General features: G+C 37.2%; 2 protein-coding genes and 1 long non-coding RNA gene across 5 annotated transcripts in view; 2 read left to right on the forward strand and 1 right to left on the reverse strand.

Moving 5' to 3' along the window:
• The window catches only part of LIMA1 (LIM domain and actin binding 1), a 79,858-nt gene extending 66,410 nt beyond the window's left edge, over window positions 1-13,448 (reverse strand). For both annotated transcript variants that reach the window (XM_074325703.2, XM_019724588.3), the window contains exon 1: window positions 13,312-13,448. The gene's annotated coding sequence lies outside the window, so the exon portion shown is untranslated. The remainder of the gene's footprint in view (window positions 1-13,311) is intronic.
• A 63-nt stretch (window positions 13,449-13,511) lies between these two features.
• Window positions 13,512-24,987, forward strand: part of LOC141570099 (uncharacterized) — a 65,919-nt gene continuing 54,443 nt past the window's right edge. For both annotated transcript variants that reach the window (XR_016021652.1, XR_016021651.1), the window contains exon 1: window positions 13,512-13,801. This is a non-coding gene — a long non-coding RNA (uncharacterized LOC141570099). The remainder of the gene's footprint in view (window positions 13,802-24,987) is intronic.
• KIAA1586 (KIAA1586 ortholog) lies at window positions 15,722-17,455 on the forward strand. The gene is given in 7 exon segments (XM_088799310.1): window positions 15,722-15,888; window positions 15,890-16,088; window positions 16,090-16,157; window positions 16,159-16,247; window positions 16,250-16,338; window positions 16,341-16,401; window positions 16,404-17,455. Coding segments are annotated over 7 exon segments (747 nt in total). The 3' UTR covers window positions 16,478-17,455.

A 24,987-nucleotide genomic window follows, 5' to 3' on the forward strand; every position in this document is an offset into this window, starting at 1 on the left:
CCTAGCACTTGGCCAGGGGTCAGGGGGAAAGCTGGGGGGTTTAAGAGGGACTGACACTAACGGGCAGGTTTTGTGTTTTTTTCCTGGGAGGTGATGAAAATGTTGAAAACTTGATTGGGGTGAGTGATGGCTGCATCACTCTGTGAATATACCAGAAACCACTGAATTACAAATTTTAAATAGGAAAATTGTATGGTATATGAATATTTCAATAAAACTGCATTTAAAAAATTATAGTTTGAATTATAGACGAGATGATAGATGATCACCGAGGTCCCGAGAATTCTCAGTGCAGCCCCCACACTGCCCCTTCTTCCAGCATGGTTACTCGGCGGCAGAGCCGGAGCATGGAAACACCAGCTGATTCCAATTCTGATTCCAATGCCGACCCGATACCTGGCGACCTCTCTGTATTATACTTTCCTTCCACATAAAATGAGGATGATAAACCAATGCTACAGGGTTGTTCTAAAAACGAAAGGAGACAATAAATGCAAAAAAGTGCCTGGCACGTTGCTTGGGGTCAGAACCCATCTTGTCAGTCTTCGAATGTCTCTGTGTCTAAGACACATTCAGTAAGCATTACTCTAAGGGTTTAGTTAACAGAACACATATTTAAGCTTAACTTAGTTTACATGTCATATTCTTTTAACATGGCCTATGTCATAAGGCTCTTTTTACAATATTTTATTATGGAGGTAGTAACACTAGTTGAAAAGAAATTAGCGGTCTCTTTAAAATAGTGAAATTTTTATTTTATAATTACTAGAAAAACTACCTATCTCTTCTTAAATGTTTGGTTTGGCCACTTTGAGCAATTACTTTTTCTAGTTTTTATTCAAAAGTCAAATTAAACATAAATCGCTTTTTTAGTATAAATGTGACTAAATTGCAAAAAGGATAGTTCAGATGTACATGTTGGGTCTTCATAAGGTTCTTGTGACATGTAAAATTTTTTAATCTTTAATCAGGTCAATGGTTTTTAAAAAGAGCTGTGGCAGCCAAGGTGGAATCCATCAGCCTCCCTCCTTCTCCTCACACCACCACCCTTCTTCACCCTCCTCCTTTCCTTTGGAGAACCTCTCTGCAGGTTCTCAAAACACACTCAAAACCTCTCTGCAGGTCTCAAGCGTACTCTAAAGCACTCCGACGCAGAGCTGTCATTTTCTTCACTGTCCAGCTTCCTCGGTCAGAGTGCTTGGTCCAGGACGGGCCTGCTCCTCACAAGCAATAAGAAACAGAAGTGTCTGCCTGCTCGGTCCTGCCCTTCCCCCAAGCCCATTCTACTGCCCAAAGACAACCTCTGTCACAGTCGGAAGCATACGCTTTCACACGTATTGCCTAGATGTGATGCTGACGATGATGGTGATGGTGATGGTGACAAACACACACCACTACGTGTCAGTCCCTGTTCTAAGCATTCTGCATATATTATCTCACTTTATCTTCACAACTCATGAGGTAGATATGATGATGATGCCGATTTTATTATACAAATAAGAAAACAGAGGCACAGAGATGTTAACATACATTATTCATAAAAACACATTAAAAAAACTAACAGTGGTTTTATGTTACTGTGCTCTCCAGCAATTATTATTTCCTCTTGGACATCTTCCCACCTCAGGACATGTAGGGCTACCTCAACCTTCAGGACCACTTACTATTTCACTCCAAAATGGTCTATAACATTTCATCAGGCCCCTGTCAATGAACATTAAGGTGTTTCAGAGTCGTTATTCTTAAGAACAAGATGCAATGAATATGCTTCTGCTATTGCTGACTTGGAGGTGTGCACCTACGGTGTAAATTCCTCGAAGCAGCATTTCTAGTTCAAAAGGCGTATGCAGTAAAATTTTAATAGACATTTCCAAGTATCCCTCCAAAAAAGTTACATCAGTTTATATGTATATTTTGCATCAATTTATATGTGAGCCATCAGCTATAGGAGAAAGCCTATTCTCCACATCCTTGCCAATATTGAGGATTATTGATCATTGTTTTTTCCAATCTGCTAGATATGTGAAAAATGGTAAATGGTTGTTTTAGTTTTCATTCCTTTAAGCATGGGGAAGGTTGAGTATATTTTCAAATGTGTATTGGACATTCAGTATTTACTTTTTGAAACTACATTTATTTTTTAATGTCATTTATAAATTGTTCATTATCTCTACAAGTTAATTACTTTTTAAAATTGCACAAGGACTTCTGAATATCATGTGTAACTCCTTGTACAATTCAAATGGCCTCTCACAGCAGCTGTCCTTTCCTGGTGTCTGATTCCTATCCAGATCTCATTAATATTCTTTCCAAATAGAAATGTTGCTGGACTATACAGACGAGATCCTCGTTTCTGTAGAGTTCCCTTTTGTAGGGCATCCGCCCCTTGACTGCTCATTAATCTTCCCACCAGAGCACCGCCCTGTGAGAAGCCTGACTGACACTATAGGACAATCCAGGCATTAAGAGCACTGTTTGGGAAAAAATTAAATGTATGTCTTTTTTAAAAAAATCACTGTTTTGCCTTGCGCTCCAGGGGCTCCCCTTAACTAGCCAGTGTAATGCTCCCAGTTGTGCGGGAGCAGGTGACGAGGGTGCTCTGAATAGCAGGATCGTCTTTGGAATCTGAATCTCTCACATGGAGTCTACACACATTAAATTTTGCTGAAAAGGGTCCCCTATGATTCCAATGTGAAAATAGCTTTGGGAGTTTAGTTTTGGCTTGATTCCAGGGTTATTAGGCTAGAGCAGGGAGGCAGACACAGACCCTAATCACCCACCATCGAGATGGACTGTGTCAGAATCAGGCAAAAGTTTGGGTCACCTTAGCACAAGCCTGGGGATGGCTTATGGAGCCCTGGTCACATGCAAGGTGATTCGTTCCATTTGATTTTATTTACTTAATCCTATGATACCATGAAACAAATATTATTCTCATTGTACAAAGGAAGAAACCGAAGCTCAGAAAGGTTAAAGAGCTTGCTCAAGGTCACACAGCTATTAAGAGGCAGAGCCAGGATATGAAACAGTCTGACAGACCCTAATGCTCGAATAACTTACTGCAAACCACATCTTCCCAGGGTCTGGGGGTGGTCTGGGCCCCCAGTCCTTAGCCTCCTAAGGGTCTTAAAACTAGATATGGCAAAGGCTGGGCCAGATGCCTCAGCCTGTTCCACGTCTAGGTTGACTCTGCCCCAGGTTCCTTTCAGCTATGCCTGTACCCTCAGTCTACCACTTACTTACTGGGTGATATTAGGAAATTACTGTACGCCTTAGCCTCATCACCTCTAAAATGTGCTTTTAGCTCAGTGCTAGAATAAGTGCTTAATAAATAGATAGTGGTTGTGGTAATAAAAATAGCTATGTTTACCATATGTCAGATACTGTTTTAATTGTTTTGCATATATAAACGTATTAATCCTCATAGTAACACATTCAGAAGAGTGTTGTCCCACGTTACAGATGAAGAAACTGAGGCCCAGAGAGGTTAAATAAGTGTTAGCTCTTATTCATTTTTTAGGAGGCTGGCATGGAAACAAAATGATCTCTAGCACAGAGAATAAACCAGAAATGCAGTTCTAGTGTACACTGCATTTCAGGGTCAACTTATTTTTGTTAAATCAGCAATTTAAAAAAGGGCATCTTTAATGTCATCTCTGAGAAACTGGTAGTGACTACCAGGCACACCAAATCTACTCAAAACCCTAACTCCATTCCTCTGCACCAAAAAGTCTAAATCTCTGTCAAACTATACCTTGTCAGGGCCAACTTTTAGGGGTTCTCAACACCTCTGTAAAAATTGAAGATGATATAACGATTACCTTACATGGCTTCTGTTATTTTATTCCTTCACTTGAATATCCTATCTTCCTGCACTTTTGAAATCCAAATTAGCTTTTAACATAATTGTGGTAATCTTCATGTATCTTATTTAGACAGTTAAAAAGAATAACATCCAATGGCAGCATTTAAAAATTGACTTGGTCTAAAATTTTTAGGTCATGAAGAACTACCCAAGAACCTTTTAAATATTTTTCCTTTAAACTAAGGAATTACCAGATCTGATGCAAGTTGAAAGCTATTTCTCTTTCAAATCTAATTTGTTATATATTCACTTGGTTCTTCCTCCCTTCCCCCCAGTTGATAATTAACTCATTGTTAAGGGGAAACATAATCCAATGGAGTGAGGGTTTTTCCAGTATTTTTTCACACATAGTAAGGAAAACCTCTTTCATTAAGTAGAAAAACAGATGATCATGTCAGTAACTTGAAATTTAAGGGGAAAAGTAGAGAAAAGCATACTTAATTAGAAAAAGAATGTGGAAATTTCGAGTGGACCGAGATCATTACACAAAGCATAGATTTACTCTGAACAGCCTGCTTCTCCTTTAACCTTTGTACCGTTCCATACTTTATCATCAAACACACCAAGTACCAGTGCCTGGTACCACATAGGGGCTCAATAAATGCCTGTTATACAAACGATAAACAATATTATGCTAATTATCAGCAGCCACATATCTCGACAAAGACCCACCTACATAATCGGGTATCTGCCTACACAGTATATGCTCATAGGTCTTGCCAATTACATGCTTTATTAAGACAAAGTGGCTAATTAAAGTCTTCTTCACAATGTCAAAGCAAAAGAAATATAAACACTTTTTTTAAGAAGGCTGCTTCTATGAAAGATATAACCTCCTTATACCAGTCCTTTGTCCTTAATAATTAATCAAGTTTTCTCCAAATACAGGGCTTCTTAGTTTCACTCCTGGCCATTTCCAGGAAGGGCCTGGCTTCCATTCTTCTTATCTGAAATTTTAGATGATGTGTTTTTTTCAGGTCTTGCTCAATCTGAAAAGCCAGTTCAGATCAATTTAACCAATCCCTTCAAGCAGGAAAATTAGAACGGGTTTGGTGAAAAGTGACTCTTCTCTAAGCAAGTTCTGTAATCTTTCCTTTCTGTAAAAATCTGAGAAGCTAACACCGAACAATGCTTTAATCAAGGACAAGCAAAGCTGAGCCTGGTAACATAAAGAATGACCAAATCATACAACCACATTAGTGACAGAATTCTGCTAATCTTAACCAATGCTATGGCTATTATTTCTTAATAAGGACTGGTTACAAACATATTAATAGTAGTGTTTTAATTAAATTTTAATGTTTACCTTTTAAAAATTAGATAAATTAAAGTGCTATTTAAAAAATTGAGACGCATTTATTGAGTAGTGGTTTTTTAGTTAGCATGGGAAAGTCAATCAATTTCTTTGGGTCTCAGTTTCTTCATCTCCAAAACATAATAATTCACATGAGATGACTATGAGGATTAAATGAGAGGATGAAAGTAATAGTACTTTGAAAATTATAAATTGCTATAAAAACTATTATTATTTTTAATAAAAATTTCAAGCCAGTTTCAAGAAAATATGGAATTAAAAAATAAGGCTACCCAATGAAGAGAAATAGGAAGAAATTAGAAATGATTAGTTACATTGTCTGGTTCAACTGGATATTAACAAGAAACCCCTTGTTTAGAGCTGTTGCTGAAAATCTTTCTAATCAATACACCCTATTTCAGGATGTATAGTAAAGAAAATATTCTTTCCTTGAAGATTCTCTGTAGCTTTTTATTGCTCTCCCAGACAAGGAAAGCAGAAGAAAACTTCTGGTTGCTTGATGATTCTAAGTCAGTTGGATTCTAGTTTTCTATACTTGCTTTTAAAAACGTAATGAGCACTAATAGACTAGTATTGGCTAGCAGGAATAACCCCGGAAGTAGAGGCTGACAGGTAGTAAAATAGTGCCCTGGATCCTGGGCACACCTTGGAAAACCTGCACTCAGATGGAACTGAATCCTGGCTATCACAGTATCCAACTCTTTGTTGTGCTACCTTCGGAAATCCTCAGAGACTACCACCTGATTTGAACCCTGATGAAACTACCTAAGCTGTTGCTCAAAAAACAAATAAACAAAAAACAACAAAGAAAACAACCAACAACAAAGCTTTGGATTGCAAACCACACCAAGACTTACTGATTCATTCAACAAATATTTATTGAGCACTTACCATGTGCCAAGCAGTGTTCTATTTGCTAAAGATATATAACCTTAAAGGTAACACACAAGGTCTCTGCTCTCACGAAGCTTCCATTCTACTGTGGAAGCAGGACAATTAAATACTGTGATTAGTGCTGTGAAGGAAACACAAAGAGAGTAACAGGAGTGGTGGTAGAAAGGGGGTAGATGTTTTAGATAATGGTCAGGGAAGGCTTCTTCCAGTGAATGACATTTGAGCTGAAACCTGAATGATGGGGAGGAGATAGGCAGCCAGCCTGGTGAAGACATGGGGAGTTTTCCAGAGAAAATAGCAAATGCAAAGGTCCTGAGGCAGGAATAACATTGCTAGGGAGTGAATGAGAAATATAAGATGATGCCAGAGATAAATGGCAGCTCAATTAAAAAAGGATTTACAAGCAATAGTAAAAATTTTAATGTATTCTAAGTGTGATGTGAAGCCCAACACTGTTATATAACAGTGTATGCAAGATGAGATATATTTCATATATTGAGCAGTTAATTGCCATATATATATATGTATATATATATACATATACATATACATATACATATATATACATATATATGTATACATATTTAATGGCTACAAAATGACAACGAAAGGCAAGGTTCTCACACTTAGAAGGCTCATAATTTTTTAAGGAAGCAATAAATTATACATAGTGACAGCATTAAGGTAAAAAAATGAAGTAAAAATAAAGTGCTAAAGACTGAGGAGGGCGCCACTGATTCAAATAGGAGAAATTAGAAGAGGCTTTATTTTTTAAAATAGCATTTTATTTGTGCTCTTAAGGAAAAGGATTACAGCAGGAGTGGGGGTGGGGGGGCATGAGGCTGTGGGAGCTGTATGAGCAAAGGCACAGAGGCAGGAAAGCACAGGGTGGGTCCGGGAAACCATGAATCATTGCATAACTGCAGTGCCAGGGGGGTGGGTAGCGATGTGGGAGACAAGCCTGGAGAAACAGCCTGTGGGGTGTGGGAGTGCGGGTCTTGAATGGCACACAGAGACACTGAGGCTTAATTTACTTGGTCGTTGATTCCCCTTAAGCGTGTAAATCAATCTCTTGAAGTACTTGTTAAAACTGTAGATTCTCAGCACCCGCTTCCCCCCTGCCACCCGATATATTGATTTGTAGGTCGAGGTGGGACCTGGGAATTTACCTTTTTAACCAACACCCTAGGTGATTCTGAGACAGGTAATTGAGGGAACCATACTTTGAAAATCAGTGTTTTATTTATTTATGACAACTTTGGACTGAAAGGGAAAAACTGAAGCCCACTGTAAGGATTGCTCAAAGACTCTCGCAAAAGAGGGGGGTCTGCATTAGAAGGCTGACAAAAGAGGCATTATCACTGTTGGGGTAGAATTAACCAAACTTGGTGATTAAATGTGGGAGGAGAGAAAGACTGAAGAGTGCAAGACAACTTCAAGTCTTCTCCTTCGGGAAACTAGGTGCCTGGTATGTAGGGACTATCCATATGGTCTACCAGGTAGCTGGAAATATGGATTCGGAGCTCTAAGATATATGCAAAGGCACTAAACATCCTGGTTTGGTATTCCAAAGCAAATTCAAGACAAATTAAAGATAAAAATTAGAAGGAAATAGAAGTGAAGACTTAGTCCATCTCTGGATGGCAAGACTTTTAAGGACAAAAGCAACAAATGAATTCGCAAAGAAAAAGAACTACGGATGAGTAATAATATACCACTCACAAAATTAAAAGGCAAATAACTAGTTAATCTTTGACCAAAGGAAAAAGAATTACTATTCTTAAAATGAAGAGCTTACACAATCACAAAGAAAAACACTAAGCATAGTTTCTGTACAGAACAGTGAAAGTTGTTAAATAACTTGGCTTGTCATAACTTAAAGCACTTGTCATAAAATGAGATTTGTTTTCCATCCACTAAAGACGATGAGGCTTTGTGGCATAGATCAGCAGGTCTCCTAGGACTTACTTTACCAGGTTGCCAAGTATCAATCTATGGGACTGTCTAAAAAATACCAATTTTTGCAACTTCTAGTTTCCTGATGGCGCAAACACTTTAAATTGTCCCCAGGCTCCACTAAGCCTTACTAACCCTGTGGAAATTGCCTTTACTGCATCCAGTCTTTCCTCAGGCTCTATACATCTAAAATGGGTGAAGAGTCAGGAATGGGACAGAAAACAGTTTCACAATGTCTAGAGAACAGTGGCTCAAAAGTCATCCTTTCAGCACAGAGTTTGTATGGATTTGGGGATCAAGAGCCCCAACCTCTCATTTTACAGGTGAGGCTGAGAGAGGATGAATGACTTCCCCAAGATAACCTAAGTGGTTGGTTTTCAACACCACGTTGGGAATCCTGACTCTCATCTCAAGTCAACACCCTTCCCATGTGGCAACGCTGCTTCATCATCCACAAACTCTGGCTTCTCATAACAACAGGCATTTAAAACACCACAATTTTAACTTCTTGTACACTTTCTACTTTGTTACTCCACTCATTCGATTTGGCCTAATAAAGACCACTCACAAACAAATGAAAGAACCCCAGACCAAAAAAAAAAAAAATAACTAAAATGTTAAGACCCAAATAAAAATGGGAATGGATTAACCAAATTGCAATTCACAGAAGAAGAAATTAAAATGGAAATGAATACATGAAAAGTGTTCACTCTCACTAGTAATTAAAGAAATACAAATTAAATCACTTTTGCTTATCAAATCAATAAAGATTTGGCAGCAGGATTAGTATTCTTAAATTTTCATGCCCTTTGACCTAGTAATTCAACTTCCAGGAATCTAACCTAAGGAAATAATGAGTGATTTGTACAAAGATTTTATACATAAATTTATTCTCAATTTTTTTCACTTAAGGTAACAAAACACCCAAGTGCATAGTTAAATTATGCAACATTAATACAACAGGGTATTAAACATCCATTAAAATTATTTTTAAATGATTTTGATGCCACGAGAAATTATGACATAACGTAAAGTAAAAATAGCAGATACAAAACTATATCTACTATAATAGTATGACCCCAATTAGCTGTGTGTTCGTGCGTGTGTGTGTGTGTGTGTGTGTGTGTGTGTATCAAAGAAAAAGGAAAGATTGAAAGGAAATATACCAAATGGTAGTTTTCTCTAGAACAGATTATGGAATATTTTATCTTCTTTACAATTAATTTTCCCCCAGGTTTTCTATAATAAGTATATACACTTCTTTTTATCTAAATGTGTATGTATGTTTGTATAAGTGGAAACAAAACAAGAATTATATATATAATATGGAAAAAGTCTTTTAAAAAGATAACTTTGCAAGTCATTCACATGGAGGTGTTGAAGTCATGGAAATAGATCAAATCGCACCAGGAGAAAGTATAATGAGAATAAGATGCGGGACAGAGCCACGGCAAACCCCCACATTCAAGGGGGCAAACAGACTGTGAGTCAATGAAGGAGTATGGGAGAAAGTCGTTCTATTAGAAGATGGAGAACCAGGTAGAGTCACGTCAAGAAAGCCAAATGACAGGAAGAACCGGAAAAGTTGTCCACATGGTCAAATGTTGCCAAGTGGTAGGAGGAGGACAGTGGCAGGGCCATCAGAGTTAAATCACTGGATACTATGCATGGACAGATTTCCTCTAATGCTGGAGGTGGAAGCCAAATCTGAGCACACGTTGCCTGTGTAGTAAAACTGATTATGAGGAAAAGAAGTCCTGGGCCATTTGCTTGAATTTCAGTTTATGGAAGAAAAAAAAAAAAGATCGTGGAAATCTAAAACCAAGTAAAAGCATATCAGGATTACTGATCTATGGGTAATGCAACAAAAATTGGCAATACTTTGGCGTGTAAGAAAAACATGTTTGAGGGACTGTAAGGTTTTCCAAATAGTAAGGGTGAAAAAATTAGCTCCACATTTGTTATCAGAAGTAAAAAAAAAAAGAGATGCATCTTTTTGTTTTCTAAATATGAAAGTTCTTAATTTCAGAGTAGCATTGTTAAGAAATCCCTTGAAAGAAAATAAAAAGAATGTAAATTTCCATCGTATCATGTTAACTTCTTATGACTGTACATGTGAAGACTCTAGAAACGTTTTCAAGTATAAAGAAATCATTTGACATGCTGAATAATGAATTGCTTGTTGAGTCAAACTTTGTCCTTTTAATGAAAAGAGGTTTGCATTAGCACAATAATTTGACGGAGTCTCAAGGACTTTGCATCCAGCCACAGAATAAACATATCAGTATGGTCCAACCAAGAGTACCATTTACCATAGATCTCAATTCCACAATCATTAAGTAGAAACTACTCAATTTACAACCACTCATTTGTTACTAAAGAACCTTGAGAGTCTGTGTTAAGTAATTTAACATCACCTGGAGATTACTGTACACAATTCAAAATAAAGTACTTTAACTTCCTATCAAAAAACATACAGTAAAAGACCACAGCAACCTTAAAAAAAAACAACCAAGTCTTTTCTTACGGAAATTCCTCACTTAAGATCCAAGTTACACATTTTTCTATCTGCAGAAAGAGGACATACAATACCAAGCTAAGTGAAAGTCATCTATTTCTGAGTGTATGGAATTAAGAATGTCTGAAAACTAGTTTTGCTGTCTACATAAATAATTGCCAATTCTCCCTATTTCTAGTTAGGTGGCCTTTTACAGCAAACATGTCTATTGCTCTCCCACCCTCTCAACATTCTTTTTTGTCTGTGTATCTTTGAAGAACTTTTTTTTTGACTTTGAAGAACTTTTGTACTTGAAAACATCATAAGAAAACAACATAATCACTGTAGGTACCCAAATTACATGCACATATACCTACTGCCTTTCCAAAAATTCCTGGCAGAGACCACTTTCCTAGAGTGTAAAAAGAAAGAAAGGAAGTAAGCAACGTCAAAAAATGTGTTCAATAAGTACCATAGCTCAAATTACCAAATGAAACAACCATCATCTGTATTAACTCACAATCTCTATTTAAAAAATGAAAAACATAATCATACAGAACAGACCATGTCATGTTCATCCTGTGTATACTAGACCACTGGTACACAGTAGGCAATAAATAAAAGCCTATAGTTGTATGAAAAGCACTCAAGACTACTCTAGACTTCAGATCATCAAAACTCTACAAAGAATCTTCACTTTTCATCTTTTCTTCCTCCATCCATTTACCCACCCTGTCCCCGCCTCCAAAGGAAAAAAAAAAGAAAGAAAAAGACATTTTGAGGGCATCTTAGCAAGAAAAAGTTACCAAGATGTGCTGCTAATAGAATTGTTTTTACTTCTGAAGTTTTCGCTTCTTAGAATTATTAGAAGGTTGACATTTGGCCCACCTTTAACCAGAGTCTGGAACAAAGTTTGAAGGAACCAAGTTAAACAAAGTTACACAGTGGAGTAATTTTTACAAAATGGCACTGCTCTGCTAATGTTGCCAATACACTGTTCTCTTCCCAGTAGCTCTACAGGTCAGGGGCTACCTGGTAACAGCACTTCTAGGCCCAATACAGAACAGTGAAGACAGCTCTACCAATTACTTACTGAACTGCCACAGAATTAACAACAGGGCCTAATCCCATCTTCAAAAGGCTATAGCGTTGACAGAACACGAGGTAAGAAATACGAATGATACAAATATTAGGTTGGTGCAAAAGTAATAGTGGTTTAAAAGGTTAAAAATAATTGCAAAAACCGCAATTACCTTTGCACTGACCTAATACATGAACCAAAGAGAACACTATGAGTCAGAGGTTTTTGCTATTGTTGTCGTTTACTTTGTTTTCAGGAAAACCAGAAGAGGTCATTAAGAAAACAATCTCTTGTGCTCCGACAGCACTCTGGGCTGATCTCTGGGCTGATCGGTACTACAGCACTGACCCCACTTATACTGTCAGTTGAATCTATTGATTTGCCTAACCCATTTGACTTTAAGCTCTTTTAGAGCAGGAACGGTTGGAACATTGAGTCCACAGTAGGACTGACAAAACAAGAGGCACTCAGTAAATGTTTTGTCCAAAAAAATGAAATAAATTCCTAAAGTAATTACCTACTACCATGCTATATATTTTTCTATTGATGAAAAACAAGGAAATATATATGCATGCACACTTTTTTCTAAATTAAACCTTCTCTCCTGATACCTCTATAATTTCTTGAAGGTCTACTTAAAACATGATCCTTCATCCAGGCTATAACTTCACAAGAATTTAGAAATGTTTGTTAAGGGTCATCTTCTTTTGTGTTTACATCAGACCTCAGAAGAAAGTGTTATTCCACAGTTCCTAAAACATTTATCATTTCTGAATAGTATTAGTACCTATGCAGATAAAAAGTATTCCATTTAACCACTGAAATCAAGAGCAAAAGAAAGAATACCTCATGCAAAAGAGACCTCTCCTCTAAAGGGGCATTGTCTTAAAGGCTGATAACTCCCTAAATATCTTGACTAACTTAAAAAGTCAAGTTGATAGAACCATCTGGATAAGGCAGGCTTTTGAAAGCTGGAATTAGGTGAAAGACAATAGTAGTTCAAATATCTCTCACCAAGATCACTAAACTCGTTGTTGTAAGCACCAGTAAGAGGGCAGGACGGGCACCAGATGGTTCGCTCCTAGCACCTACAACTTCAAGCTTAGTAGGTGTAGCCAGGGGTGTATGGTTACCTTATATTAACACCTACGTATGTTGGTGACAGGTGCAGAGATATATACACGATAGCGATTCCGGGATGACACATCCTGCTGCAAGGACTGCTATATTCTCAACATACCTCAAAAGGATTATAAGTGTCTTAAAACGGAGTTCAATTGGCAGAATGGAAGGAGAGAAAAATCAAAGAGGGAAGGCTGAAAATGAAGGAAAAGAGCAGTTGAATATCATAATACCATTTCCCTGGTAGATTATTTTGAATTTTAATAAACTGCCATTCCTCCACCACACCAAAAAAAGTATATAGTTAGAAAGGAGTATTTCCGATTGAAGAGGAGGGAGTTCTTGCCTTCAGGCAGCAAAGGCTCAGCCCCACATAATTACTTCCAACCCTGAAGCAGACCCAGAAGTGAGGAATGAGCACAGGACCAGCAGTTCCAACATTCCCTCTTTCGAGGGGAAGGGGTTCACGCTCCTTGTGCTGCCCCCGCCCCAGAAGTCGCGGGAGAAAGAGGGTGTGGAGGGAAGCCGGGATCTCCGCGCACTCTTCGACTGTGGAGGATGTGGAGAGAGAAGGGCCTTACCTGGCTAAAAGCAGTCTTTTCAATGCGCTGCTACCAGCCCTGCCACGGGTCCCAGGTGCTCTGCCTCGCGCACCTGTCGGGACCTAGCTACAGCACCTACAGCTCCGGCGGCCCCGCCCCGCTCAGGCTCAGAGCCCCGCCCTGTACCCCGCCCACCGCCGCGGGGGCGCGCACGCCAGCCCGCCTCCCGCGCGGCCTCCGGGCGACCGTGCGCGCCGCCGGCTGCGTGCCCTGCCCTCGCGGCTGCTCGCGTTGCTTCGCCGCGAGCGGCCTCGGCGGTGTGAGAGGCGTGGCTGCTATTCCCAGGGCCGCTTCAAACTCTCCACGCTGCCGGTTGAAGAATGCACGCATCTTAACTGCCCTGGGTTTGTGCTGCTCTACTTTAGCCTTAAGTCTCGGACTGACCGCAATGTGACTCAGGAGCGATTGGGAGGTTTGTCCTAGGCTCCACTGTAGGCCAGTCCCCGACCAGGTTCCTGGTGCTTTCGGGGTAAGTTCTGTGCAAGGAGAGTGTTCTAGAGGAGGCCGTGTTGTGTAGTAGAAAGAGCTATATGTTAATCTTGGCTCGACTGTTTGACGTTTATCAAGTCCTTTCACCTCACGAGATTTTCTTCACATAAATGAAGGGGGTGGACAAGGACAGATGTCAAAGTTACAGCAGCTGTAACCGTTATTGTTCCTACACTTAGAACAGGAGCTCTGCCGAAAGGTTTAGAGGACTTTAAGAGACCTAGCACTTGGTCATCCTGCCCCCCAAATTCCCTGCTGCTGCATGAGTGCCGTTTGATAGTGTCCTTTCCTTTTCCTGCACCCCAAGTGTACTAAGGTTTCACACCACAAGTTCAAGTCGTTGTCCTTAAGTCTAGTTGTGGAGGGTGCAGCTCACTGGCCCAGGTGGGAATCGAACTGGCAACCCTGTTGTTCAGAGCTCACGATCTAACCAACGAGGCATCCCGCTGCTCCGAGGAAATTTTTAAAGAAAAATTTCCAACAGCAGGTGATGGATAGACCACTCGGTTTTTGCCTTCTTCCTTCAAATATCCAGCCTAGACTGATTTCTGGATAGGCATCAAGAGTCTAGCAAAACTGGCAGACAGCGTGGGAACGTGAAAGAGTATAGGATAGTCCTCCTGAAAATGCATTCCCTGCATGTGGAGTTCCCTCGATATATGCCCCCTCCACAATTAAAAAAAAAAAAAAATCAAGCCAATAAAGGACCTTATTCATAAGAAGCCTAACCTGGGTCAGAGTTTTGGACTTAGATTTGAATCTTGACTTGGCCACTTAACAACTAGGCAACTTGCTCTCCCAAAGACCTGCTTGTGCCCTTTTGAAAATAGAGCTAGTAGTACACTGCAGTTGGCATTTACCAATTTACAAGGCTGATTGTGAAGTTTTCGGGGATTTTATGAGCCAGTTGCTAAGCATGACCACTGTTAAAAATCAAATTATATAAATTTACAGTTAAATATGTTAAAAACAGTAAATACTCAAACTCATCACTTCTTTTTTTACTTTATTTTTCTAATAGCTCTGTTCTTGAGGTTGTCTGTTGTATCTGTATGTTGGAAATACTATATAATGTTTGCATCTCTTCCCAACTGTTCAGAGATGTCACATTTATAGCATGAAATTGGCTGCAATAGGAATATTTAAACCATGGAAATTGGCAAATGCTACAAATCAGGGCTTGGTTTATTGTTTTCTAGACCAAGTATCTGCAACTTCTGTAAAAGGCCATATAGTAAATATTTTAGGCTTTGCCTAAATATATATATTCATTGTCACAACTACTCAACTCTTACATTAAAAATGGCCATGGCCATGTTCCAATACAGTTTTATTGACAAAAACAGGCAACGGGTTTGTGGAGAAAATGTTGATAATGCAGAATTAAACTTAAAGGTGTGTCACATCTGAGGTCTTGACATTGTGAGTAGCACAAAAAGTTGAGGAAATATTCTTCCAGTATTCAAAAACTATTATCCAATTCAGGAAAGAAGTCACTCATGTCATTGACAAAGGAATGAAGTTTCAATATATCTCCACTGTTTCACTTTTGCCTTACTTGTTAACTTAAAAATATGAACCAACATCCGTGTCTGAACTATACTTCTTTGGCAGATGTGAGCATCTTTTTTGCTTAATCAAATCATAAGCATTTATTCATAGTCTTATTTTATGAAATATTGGGAAAAGAATCAAAACTGATAGTAGATTTTCAAGAAATAGCAAGTCACACTGCAGATATATAGGTAAAGACCAAAAAGCAAGATAAATATTTTAATTTAAAGTTTATGCTATTTCTAAAATCATATTGTAATCATTAACAAATTTTATGTTAATCCCCAAGTAGTAGTATTGTGAATTTTACTAACATAAAATTGCTTTTCAGATTCTGATCCCTAAAATGTCAAAGTAAGAGAGTGATTTAAGTTTTTTAAATCTGAAGAAGTTTAAAATAGACACAGAAAATAATGATAGGAGTGAAAACTGTGGGATACTTAAGCTAATGGAAACAAATTTCAAAATCGTTGAATGACCAATCATTGAAGAAAAATGATCATGTTCATCAAAGAGAAATAGATAACCTTGTGCTTCCAGCTTGTTGGAATGAAAAACAAGTGTTACTATTTTCAGAACAGTACAAATGGCTTGAAATAAAAGAATGTAAATTAGGATGTAAGGATTGTTTGATAGTTCAGCATTTAGGAGTGACTGCAGAAAAGCATGTCCAAGGGTTCAACAAATGGAGTGCATATTTAGTAACCCTAAATAAGTACTAATAAAACTACTAGGCAAACTTCTGGGGAAAAAAAATTTAGAGAACATCTTTTTAGACTTTACTAAAATTTAAGATTTGTTAGAAGAATCAACTAATGACTCAATTTCCAATTAAGTATATAAATTAAATAATAAAGATATTGATACTATCAGAAATTTTTAATACTCTATAGTTGAGTAAAACATAATGGATCTTTCATAGTGAGAGGGGCAATAGAATTAAAAGAGAAAAATGGAGTAGAATAGGTAGTTGTTTACATACATGATACAATGTAACAAAAACAGCAGAACATATTGTAAAAGAAATTATATGAAGATATTTAAGAATATCATAGAAGGGGCTGGCCCAGTGACTCAGGCGGTTAGAGCTCCATGCTCCTAATGCCAAAGGCTGCCCGTTCGATTCCCACATGGGCCAGTGGGCTCTCAACCACAAAGCTGCTGGTTCAATTCCTAGACTCCCGCAAGGGATGGTGGGCTCTGCCCCCTGCAACTAAGATTGAACTCGGCACCTTGAGCTGAGCTGCCTCCCAGATGGCTCAGTTGTTGGTTGGAGCGCGGGCTGTCAACCACAAGGTTGCCGGTTCGACTCCCACAAGGGATGGTGAGCTGCGCCCCCTGCAACTAGCAATGGCAACTGGACCTGGAGTTGAGCTGCACCCTCCACAACTAAGACTGAAAGGACAACAACTTGAAGCTGAACGGCACCCTCCACAACTAAGATTGAAAGGACAACAACTTGACTTGGAAAAAAGTCCTGAAAGTACACACTGTTCTCCAATAAAGTCCTGTTCCCCTTCAAAAAAAAAAAAAAAGAATATCATAGAAGAGCATACCAGATATGTACTATGATTGATTAGACTTCCATACTTTTAAAGAAAAGCACCTAGTGATTTATCTTCTGTACACAGTTGAATCAGTTTCTGTACTAGTAATGATATTTTTTACTTTAAAAGAATTGGTGTCAACCGTAGCAGAGAGTGTCTACTTTAAATGATCATGGCATTGATAATGAATATTTGAAATCCAACTTAATTGCATTTTTGTTCTAATGGTGTTTGTACACTAGTGAGAAGGAAGTCTAAAGTAGCTACAAATTTGTTAGAAAATTTTCCTGAAGTCATCATTTGGTATTGGTTAAGTCATTGATTGCAATTTCATTATCTGAAATAAAATAAGTCAATTGTTTTAAAGTATTCTAGATAACGTTTATTCTATCCTTGACGTTTATCAAGTCCTTTCACCTCACGAGAGTTTCCTCACATAAATGAAGGGGTTGGACAAGGACTTTATCTAGATAAAGTTTATTCTATTTATCACCAACCCAATAAAAATAAAATTGAGTTCGAAACTGTAACTAATGAACTTGAAACTGAAATTACTAAAATTGGTCGAGTACTAAGGTTGAGATGGGTGGCATGTAATTTACAAACTGCTACTGCTGTATGTCAGGCATATCCTTCATTATATATACATTTTATCATTCTTTTTATTAGCTTAAAGAGATTAGCTAACATTAATTTCTTCCAAGACTTTGCTTTAATGATTGACATTCTTAAAGAATTTTTATTATTTTCAATTGCATTGCAGTCAAAATTAACTACCATATCAAAAATAAAAAAAATTAAGGGTACCATAAAAGCTTTGGAAAAATTTAAATGGTTTATTAATTGGATTATTTGTCTTATTATTGACTTGTAAAAATTATTCATATATTCTTGATACAAATCTTTTATCAGATACGTGCTTTGAAAATATTTTCTCCCAGGTCTGTGGCTTGTTTCTTAATTTTTCTTAATAGTATCTTTGAAAAAGCAGAAGTTTTAAGTTTTGAAGAAATATAGTTTATAAATTGTTTTCTTTTATGTCTTGTACTTTTTGCATTCTATCTAACAAAATTTTTGTCTAACTCAAGGTCACAAAAATTTTTGCCTATGTTTTATAGTTTCAGAAGTTTTATAGTTTTAGCTCTGACGTATAGGTCTGTGATAATTTCAAATTAACTTTTTGGTATATGGTGTGAAGTAAGGATCCAGGTTTTTCCATATGGGTATTCAGTTGTTCCAGCACCGTTTGTTGAAAAGACTCTTTCTCCCATTGAATTACTTTGGCTCCTTTGTTGAAAATTAAATGAATATACGTATTTGTGTTGGTCTATTTTTGGACATTCTATTCTATTCCATTTAACTACATGTCTGTGATAATCTTTTAATAACTAAAATAATTTATTTTACATAGGTGAAAAGTTTTCTGTAGTTATTCTTGGATATTTTTAATTCTATACATGTGAACAATTTGCATTCTTCCGAAACATCTATTTGAGATTCATGTATAGTTTTAACTACACATTTCAAGGTGTTTTGAAATGTATAGTTAATTCATTCAACTGGAAATATTTATGTGTATTAAAGGTATTTTCCCATAAGTAGTTCCTAAGTATTAATAGTAAAGTTATTATTGTAGGGAATATACATTTTTTATGTATAAGAAGTAATTAGGCATACTTTGCTTATAGCTTCATTTTCTAAGAATATAGAAAAGGAAATAAAATAAACTCTTGTCACGTGGAAATCTTTAAATAACCAAAACTATGTTCTATTAAGGAAGAATGAAAAAATATTGAACATTTCAAAGGATAAAGCAGAATAAATTCTGTTCTTTGGGAATAAGTCTCATAAATACCACAAATCAAGGAAGGGGATTTCCTGACTTCTGCTTCCAAGCAATTCCAATAAATGAAGGAGGAAGTGATTTTCTTTTTTAAACAACATATTGTTGGCAGGATTAGTGTACTTCCTTTCAATCTTAGGGTTTTAAACACATGTACACTAATATTCCTTAACTTAATAAACTTTTGAGATTTTTGTCAGGTTCTTAGTTTGCAGAATGTTGAAATTGTTTCAGTGAAAAGTCACTCTTTTGTGGAAATGTTACAGAGCAAGGGAGATGATGTATTACCAAGAGGGAGGGAAACACCCAGGCATAACACTTGAGTGGGAGGGATCCCTTGCTCTGGTGGAATGGCAAAGGCTTTGGAGTCAGAATGCGTTTATATTTCATCTCTGGCTTTTAAATATGAGTGAGGGAGCAAGTTTCTTAGCTTCTCTGTCTCACCTTCTTCCTTGGCAATAATACTTAGGTGACAGTGTTGTGATGAGGATTAAATTAAATGACACCTAGCACTCTGCTTAGCATAGAGTACACATTCAGTAAATATTAGATGCTTTTCCCACTTCTCCCAGTGGTTCCTCACATGGGTTGAGAAGTTTTCTGGAGGTAAATTGCATACCCCACAGCAGAAGCTGATCTATTGGTTCTCCCTCACTCTTTTAGTCAGAGAATGATAGAAATTTGAAAAGTGCTAGAGAACAGGAGAACATCTGAGCTCGGGGATCAGACTCTAGGATAAGAAACTAGTTCAACAGGAAGTGTGCACTGTCAGCCCCTTAAGGATCATATGCTCAAGGTGTCCAATCCCATCTCACATGTTTAATACCTCAAATGTCACTTGATGGTAGAACACTCTCTAGGGAACTCTGTGAGAACAGTACCCAGCTGTAGTGGAAGGCTGACCTGAGAGCACCTTTTAGTCTTTCTCTAGCCTTCTTTGTCCTCATGTAATTTAATTATGTCCTCTCTTGCTGCAGCTTTTAAATTCAAAGACACTTATTATTAGTGTCTGTCACCTTAAATTACCAGAGTCTGGCCCTCTTCATCTCCTCCCACCTTCATCCTGTGAAAGAGACAGTGGTACTGCCTAATTTAAGTTGGTTCTCGTTCCTCCTCCGCTGCTCCCCCAACACACCTGCGCTTTCACAATTAATTTTATTCCTACAGGCGGGAAAAACTTTTCAAAATGCCCTGGCTATTGGGAAGATCTCCATATCCCTACTGACAAAGAAGAGATTATCAGTTCTGTTTGCAAATATCTTAATGTGCTTTTGGGATACTGCAGAAAAATTATCAATTTTTATTTTGAGAATGTCTGCCAAAACACAAAATGCTCTCAGTCAGACTGATCATACTAACTTGTTGTTATGTCTGCATTACTATTCCAATTTTATTGAAGAACAAAATGAAGATTAGACTTTCTGTATACTGTTTATGCACTGCATTAGGTCCTGAGAATATAAAAAGTACAAGATTTGTACCTTACATGATTCTTAAGTCAAAGGGAAGGCAAGCGAGGATTAGAATTCAAAGTCCCTAATTCTATTTTTTTTGCATGTAATAAAAATGCTATTATATAGTGCATTGGATCTATCTCAGGCATAAAAGTACACAGAACTCTTTCTCTGATTCTGTATATATAACACATGTATATTCATATGTATGTATGTATACTTAAATTAACACCTATCAAATATTTTATTTATTGATTGATTTCCAAAGCTTATTCTTTATTCTGCTCCTTTTCTTGATGCATAAATTTGAGCCTGCTTAGAAGTACAAATACACTTTTTTTTTTACACTTTCTATTAGAGTATCACTTAGATGCAGCACCAGAAAAACACTCTGTCATTAACCCTTTACTGGAAAGAACTCTAGTAGGAAGAAATAATTAAATGTCTGTATTGTTTAAGCCATTGTTACATGGATAGTCTGGTACAGACATACCTCATTTTATTGGCTTTGCTTTATTGCACTTCACAGATGTTGTGGTTTTTACAAATTGAAGGCAAGACCCTCCACCAGCCAAAAGATTACAACTTGTTTTGCTGCGATACTCACTTGATTTTGATACTTGCTTTATTTTGGTGGTCTGAGATGGAACCCACAAGGGATGCCTGTGTTTGCTACTGAAAGCACCATTAAATAAATTTGGTCTGCAGTTAAAGCACCTGACCTAGATGGCTTTATTTCGGTGTTCTTCCAGATTTTCAAAGACTAGATCACTTAAATCTTAACTTTTCCAGAACATGGGAAAAATGGAAGCATTCCTCAACTCTTTCCATAATGCTGTGAAAGCCTTGATACCAAAACCAGATAGGAAGAGAAAGAAAATTAAAGGCCAGTCTCATTATCATAGACACAAATTCTAAATAAATTGTTAGTAAACTGAATCTAGCAGTGTATTAAATAGATAATATGCATGCTCTAGTTGGGTTTATTCCAGGAATGCAAGGGTGGTTTAACATTCAAAACAAAACAATGCAAACAGTGTAAATTACCATATTAACAGATCAGAGGGGGAAAAGATATAATCATCTCAATAAAGGTAGAACAAGCATTTGAATTCGGTATCCATCCATGATAAACACTCTTAGCAAACTAAAAAGAAAACTTTCCTAATTTGTTAAAGGAAATCTACAAAAAACTTATTCATTTCCAACATTAAAAGTTTAGACGACTTCTCTCCAAAACCAGGAACAAGATAAGAATGTCTACTATTATCACTTCTAATCAGCATTTTACAGGAAGTTCTAGACAGGGCAGTAAGTCAAGGAAAAGAAAGAGACATAAGAATTTAAAAGGAAGAAACATTGACAGGTAATATACTTATCTTCATAGAACACTCCAAAGTACATAACCATAACTTATTAGAAATAATAATTCAGTTTAGCAAGATGGCCGGGTATAAGATCAGTGTACAAGATCAAATACATTTCTAATACTTCAGCCACAAATGGTGAGAAAACTTAATTCAAAATGCCATTTACAATAACATTAAAAATGAAATATGTAGGAATAAATCTGACAAAATACGTATGTATAAGATACAAGGAGGAATTTTAAATTTTGAAAACATTAAAAAAGATATAAATGAACAGAGAAATATACCATGTTCGAGTATGAGAGGACTGAATATCAAAAAGATATCCATTTTCCCCAATCGATCTATCAACTCAGTGCAATCCAATCAAAATCCCAACAGCATTTTTCTAGGAACTTGACAAGCTGATTCTAAAAGTCACAGTAATTAATACACAATATGGTAATATTGGTACTAGGATGGGTAAATCAATGAAACAGAATATAGGGCCCAGAAAGGATTAATTTGATATATGATTAAAGATGACATTTCAGATCACTGGCTGATAAGTTATTTAATAAAGGGCATTAGGACAATTGGCTATTCCTATGGAAAAACAGGAAATATCATCCCTATCTCATATCAAAATGCCAGATTTAGTAAAGTCCTAATATAAACAGCACCCCGAGCAGAATATAGAACGATTTGGAGCTGACCGACAATAACTCCGTAATTGATACAGTACGTTCCACCTGGTACCAATTGGTACATTCCATCGCTCATCTGGATTATGGCATGTACAACTTCATTAGTTTCACTATGACTTGTCCATTCTCCATACCACTAGAGTATGTGCTCTAAAATGAAAATGATATTATTACTCTCCAGCTTAAAATCCATTCATGACTTCTCATTATACTCAATATAAGATCTAAAACCCTCAACATGGCCTGATGCCTGCGTATGTCTCTACCCTCATCTCTTAGTACTCTACCATCACTCCCAGTTCCCTGTAAGGCGGGTCCCAGCTCTTTTGACCTGCTGTAGATCTTCAAGTAACAATGCTCTATCGGGCCTCTGGATCTTTGCAGGATAGCCTCTTGAATGGGAATACTTTTTCTTCCCCTGTTTCACTTGATTACAGTTGACCCTTGAACAGCACCAGTTTGAACTGTACAGGCCCACTTATACGTGGATTTTTTTTCAGTAAGTACTGTAAATGTATTTTCTCTAATGATTTTCTAAATAACATTTTCTTTTCTCTAGCTTGCTTTATTATAGGAATACAGTATAAAATACATATGCTAAATATGCATTAATCAACTGTTAATGCCTTCCCAAGGACTGAGAAAAGGTCATCAGTCTCAGCCAGTCTATAGCCTTATGGGGATTGACCTCATCTAGAAAGCAAACTGTTATTTCCAATTATTTAAATATGATGGAAGTTTGTGATAACTGAGCTCTGGCAGTTGGTTCTAAACAGTGTTCCACAGATTCTTTTATCCTGACAGGAGTCCCAGATGTGCTCGGTTTATCTCCTTTCACTGGGAGATTTTTTTCATTAGATTTATCAGAGAAGTATAAAACTGCATTTTAGGATTGCTTGATTGATTTTGTTTTTGAAGTATTAGACAATGCCAGGATCTGGTAAACCTGAGTTTTTAAATAGAAGGTGAATAGAATTAGAACTATGACCTCCAGTTAGAACATTTACCTAGCAGAATTGGAAGCCAGGGCTTTAGTTTCAACACTCTAGTAATTATAAATTAGCGCTTGAAATGAAGGCTGACCATATTTCTTTAGTTTGATTTCTGTTACGTAGTTCATTTATTGGACAGCTAAACTAGATAGAAAAGAAAGAAAGAAAAGCTGCAATCTTTCATAAGTAGATTTTATCCCAGTTAGAGATAATGACTACATACATACAAAAAAGACTTGATACTTTATATTTGTCCTCTTAGTCTGTCCTCGCTTGAGGCTCTTGGTCAAGGCAGAGCCCTTTAAACTCCAGCAGGACCAGGTCCAAATCCTTAAATTGCACTATCCTTAAAAGGTCTTTGTCTTCCAAACAAGTAAGATAATGTTGGAACATTCCCATTAGTGAGTCATGCTGACCAAACATTGTTTCTGTGTATTTTTGACTTTTTAATCTTCCCTTTCTTCCTTTCCTTTGCCTATTAAATGACTACTGCAAATACAAGACTCAAAAGTTAACAGGATCTTGTGTAGAGTATTTTTGTGATTTAAGAAAGTTCGCTTATTTGAGTGTTGACAGCAGACTATTCAAAGATCAAATTTTTATTCTAATAGAAAAACAATCCAAATTTTTACTTCTCGTATACCATCTGTGGTTGTTTTGAAACATAATTCACAAATTCACAAATTCTTTGATATTCCTCCTTTCAAAAGGTGGAGCCCCTCCCCTTGAACATGGATAGTACTTAGGGCCTTGCTGCTAACGAATAAAATGTGGCAGAAATGACAGTGTGGCATTTCTGAGACTAGGTCATAAAAAGGCTTTGTGGCTTCATCTTTTCTGTTTCTCTTGGGTCATTTGTTCTTGGAGAAGCCAGCTCCCACAACACAGGATACTTAAGAAGCTCTATGGAGAGGTCCATGTGGCCTCTAGCCAACAACTCTGTGAGTGAGCCAGTTTGGAAGCAGATCCTCCAGCCCTAGTCAGGCCTTCAGATGACTGCAGCCCCAATCACATCCTGACTGCAACCTCATGAGAGACTTGGAGCCCAAACTAGCCAGCTAAGCTGCTGCTGAACTCCTGACCCACAGAAATGATAAGATAATGTATATGTGTTGTTTTAAGCTACTGAATTTTGGAGGTGAGTTGTTATACAGCAATAGATAACTGATACACTATCATGTAACATTTTGTAGTAAAAGATTGATAAACTTTTTATCTGTCTTATAGTCCAAAATTGTTTAGTTCACCTGAATTCTCATTTATTTGAACTCTTTTGGACTGAAAGATATGCATTAAAGTCATTATCAGTATTTTTCTATTTCTCCGATCTTCTGTAGCTACTGCTTTACAAAAGTTGTTGCTGTATTAATTGTTGCATAGATATTCATGACTATTATACCGTGTTTCCCTGAAAATAAGTCCTAGCCAGACTATCAGCTCTAATGCGTCTTTTGGAGCAAAAATTAATATAAGACCCGGTCTTATATTAATGCATCTTTTGGAGCAAAAATTAATGTAAGACTGGGTCTTATATTAATTTTTGCTCCAAAAGATGCATTAGAGCTGATAGTCCAGCTAGGTCTTATTTTTGGGAAACACGGTATTTTCATGAGTTGTAGCTTTTCGCGCTATAAGGTGTCCTTTGTCTCGTCTAATACTTTTTGCTTCAATGTTACCTTATCTGATACTACGATTATAACCCTTGCTTTTTTAAATTTGC

This window comes from Rhinolophus sinicus, chromosome 1 (assembly GCF_057876585.1).
Source record: "Rhinolophus sinicus isolate RSI-liver-muscle chromosome 1, RSI-T2T, whole genome shotgun sequence".
NCBI lineage: Eukaryota > Metazoa > Chordata > Mammalia > Chiroptera > Rhinolophidae > Rhinolophus > Rhinolophus sinicus.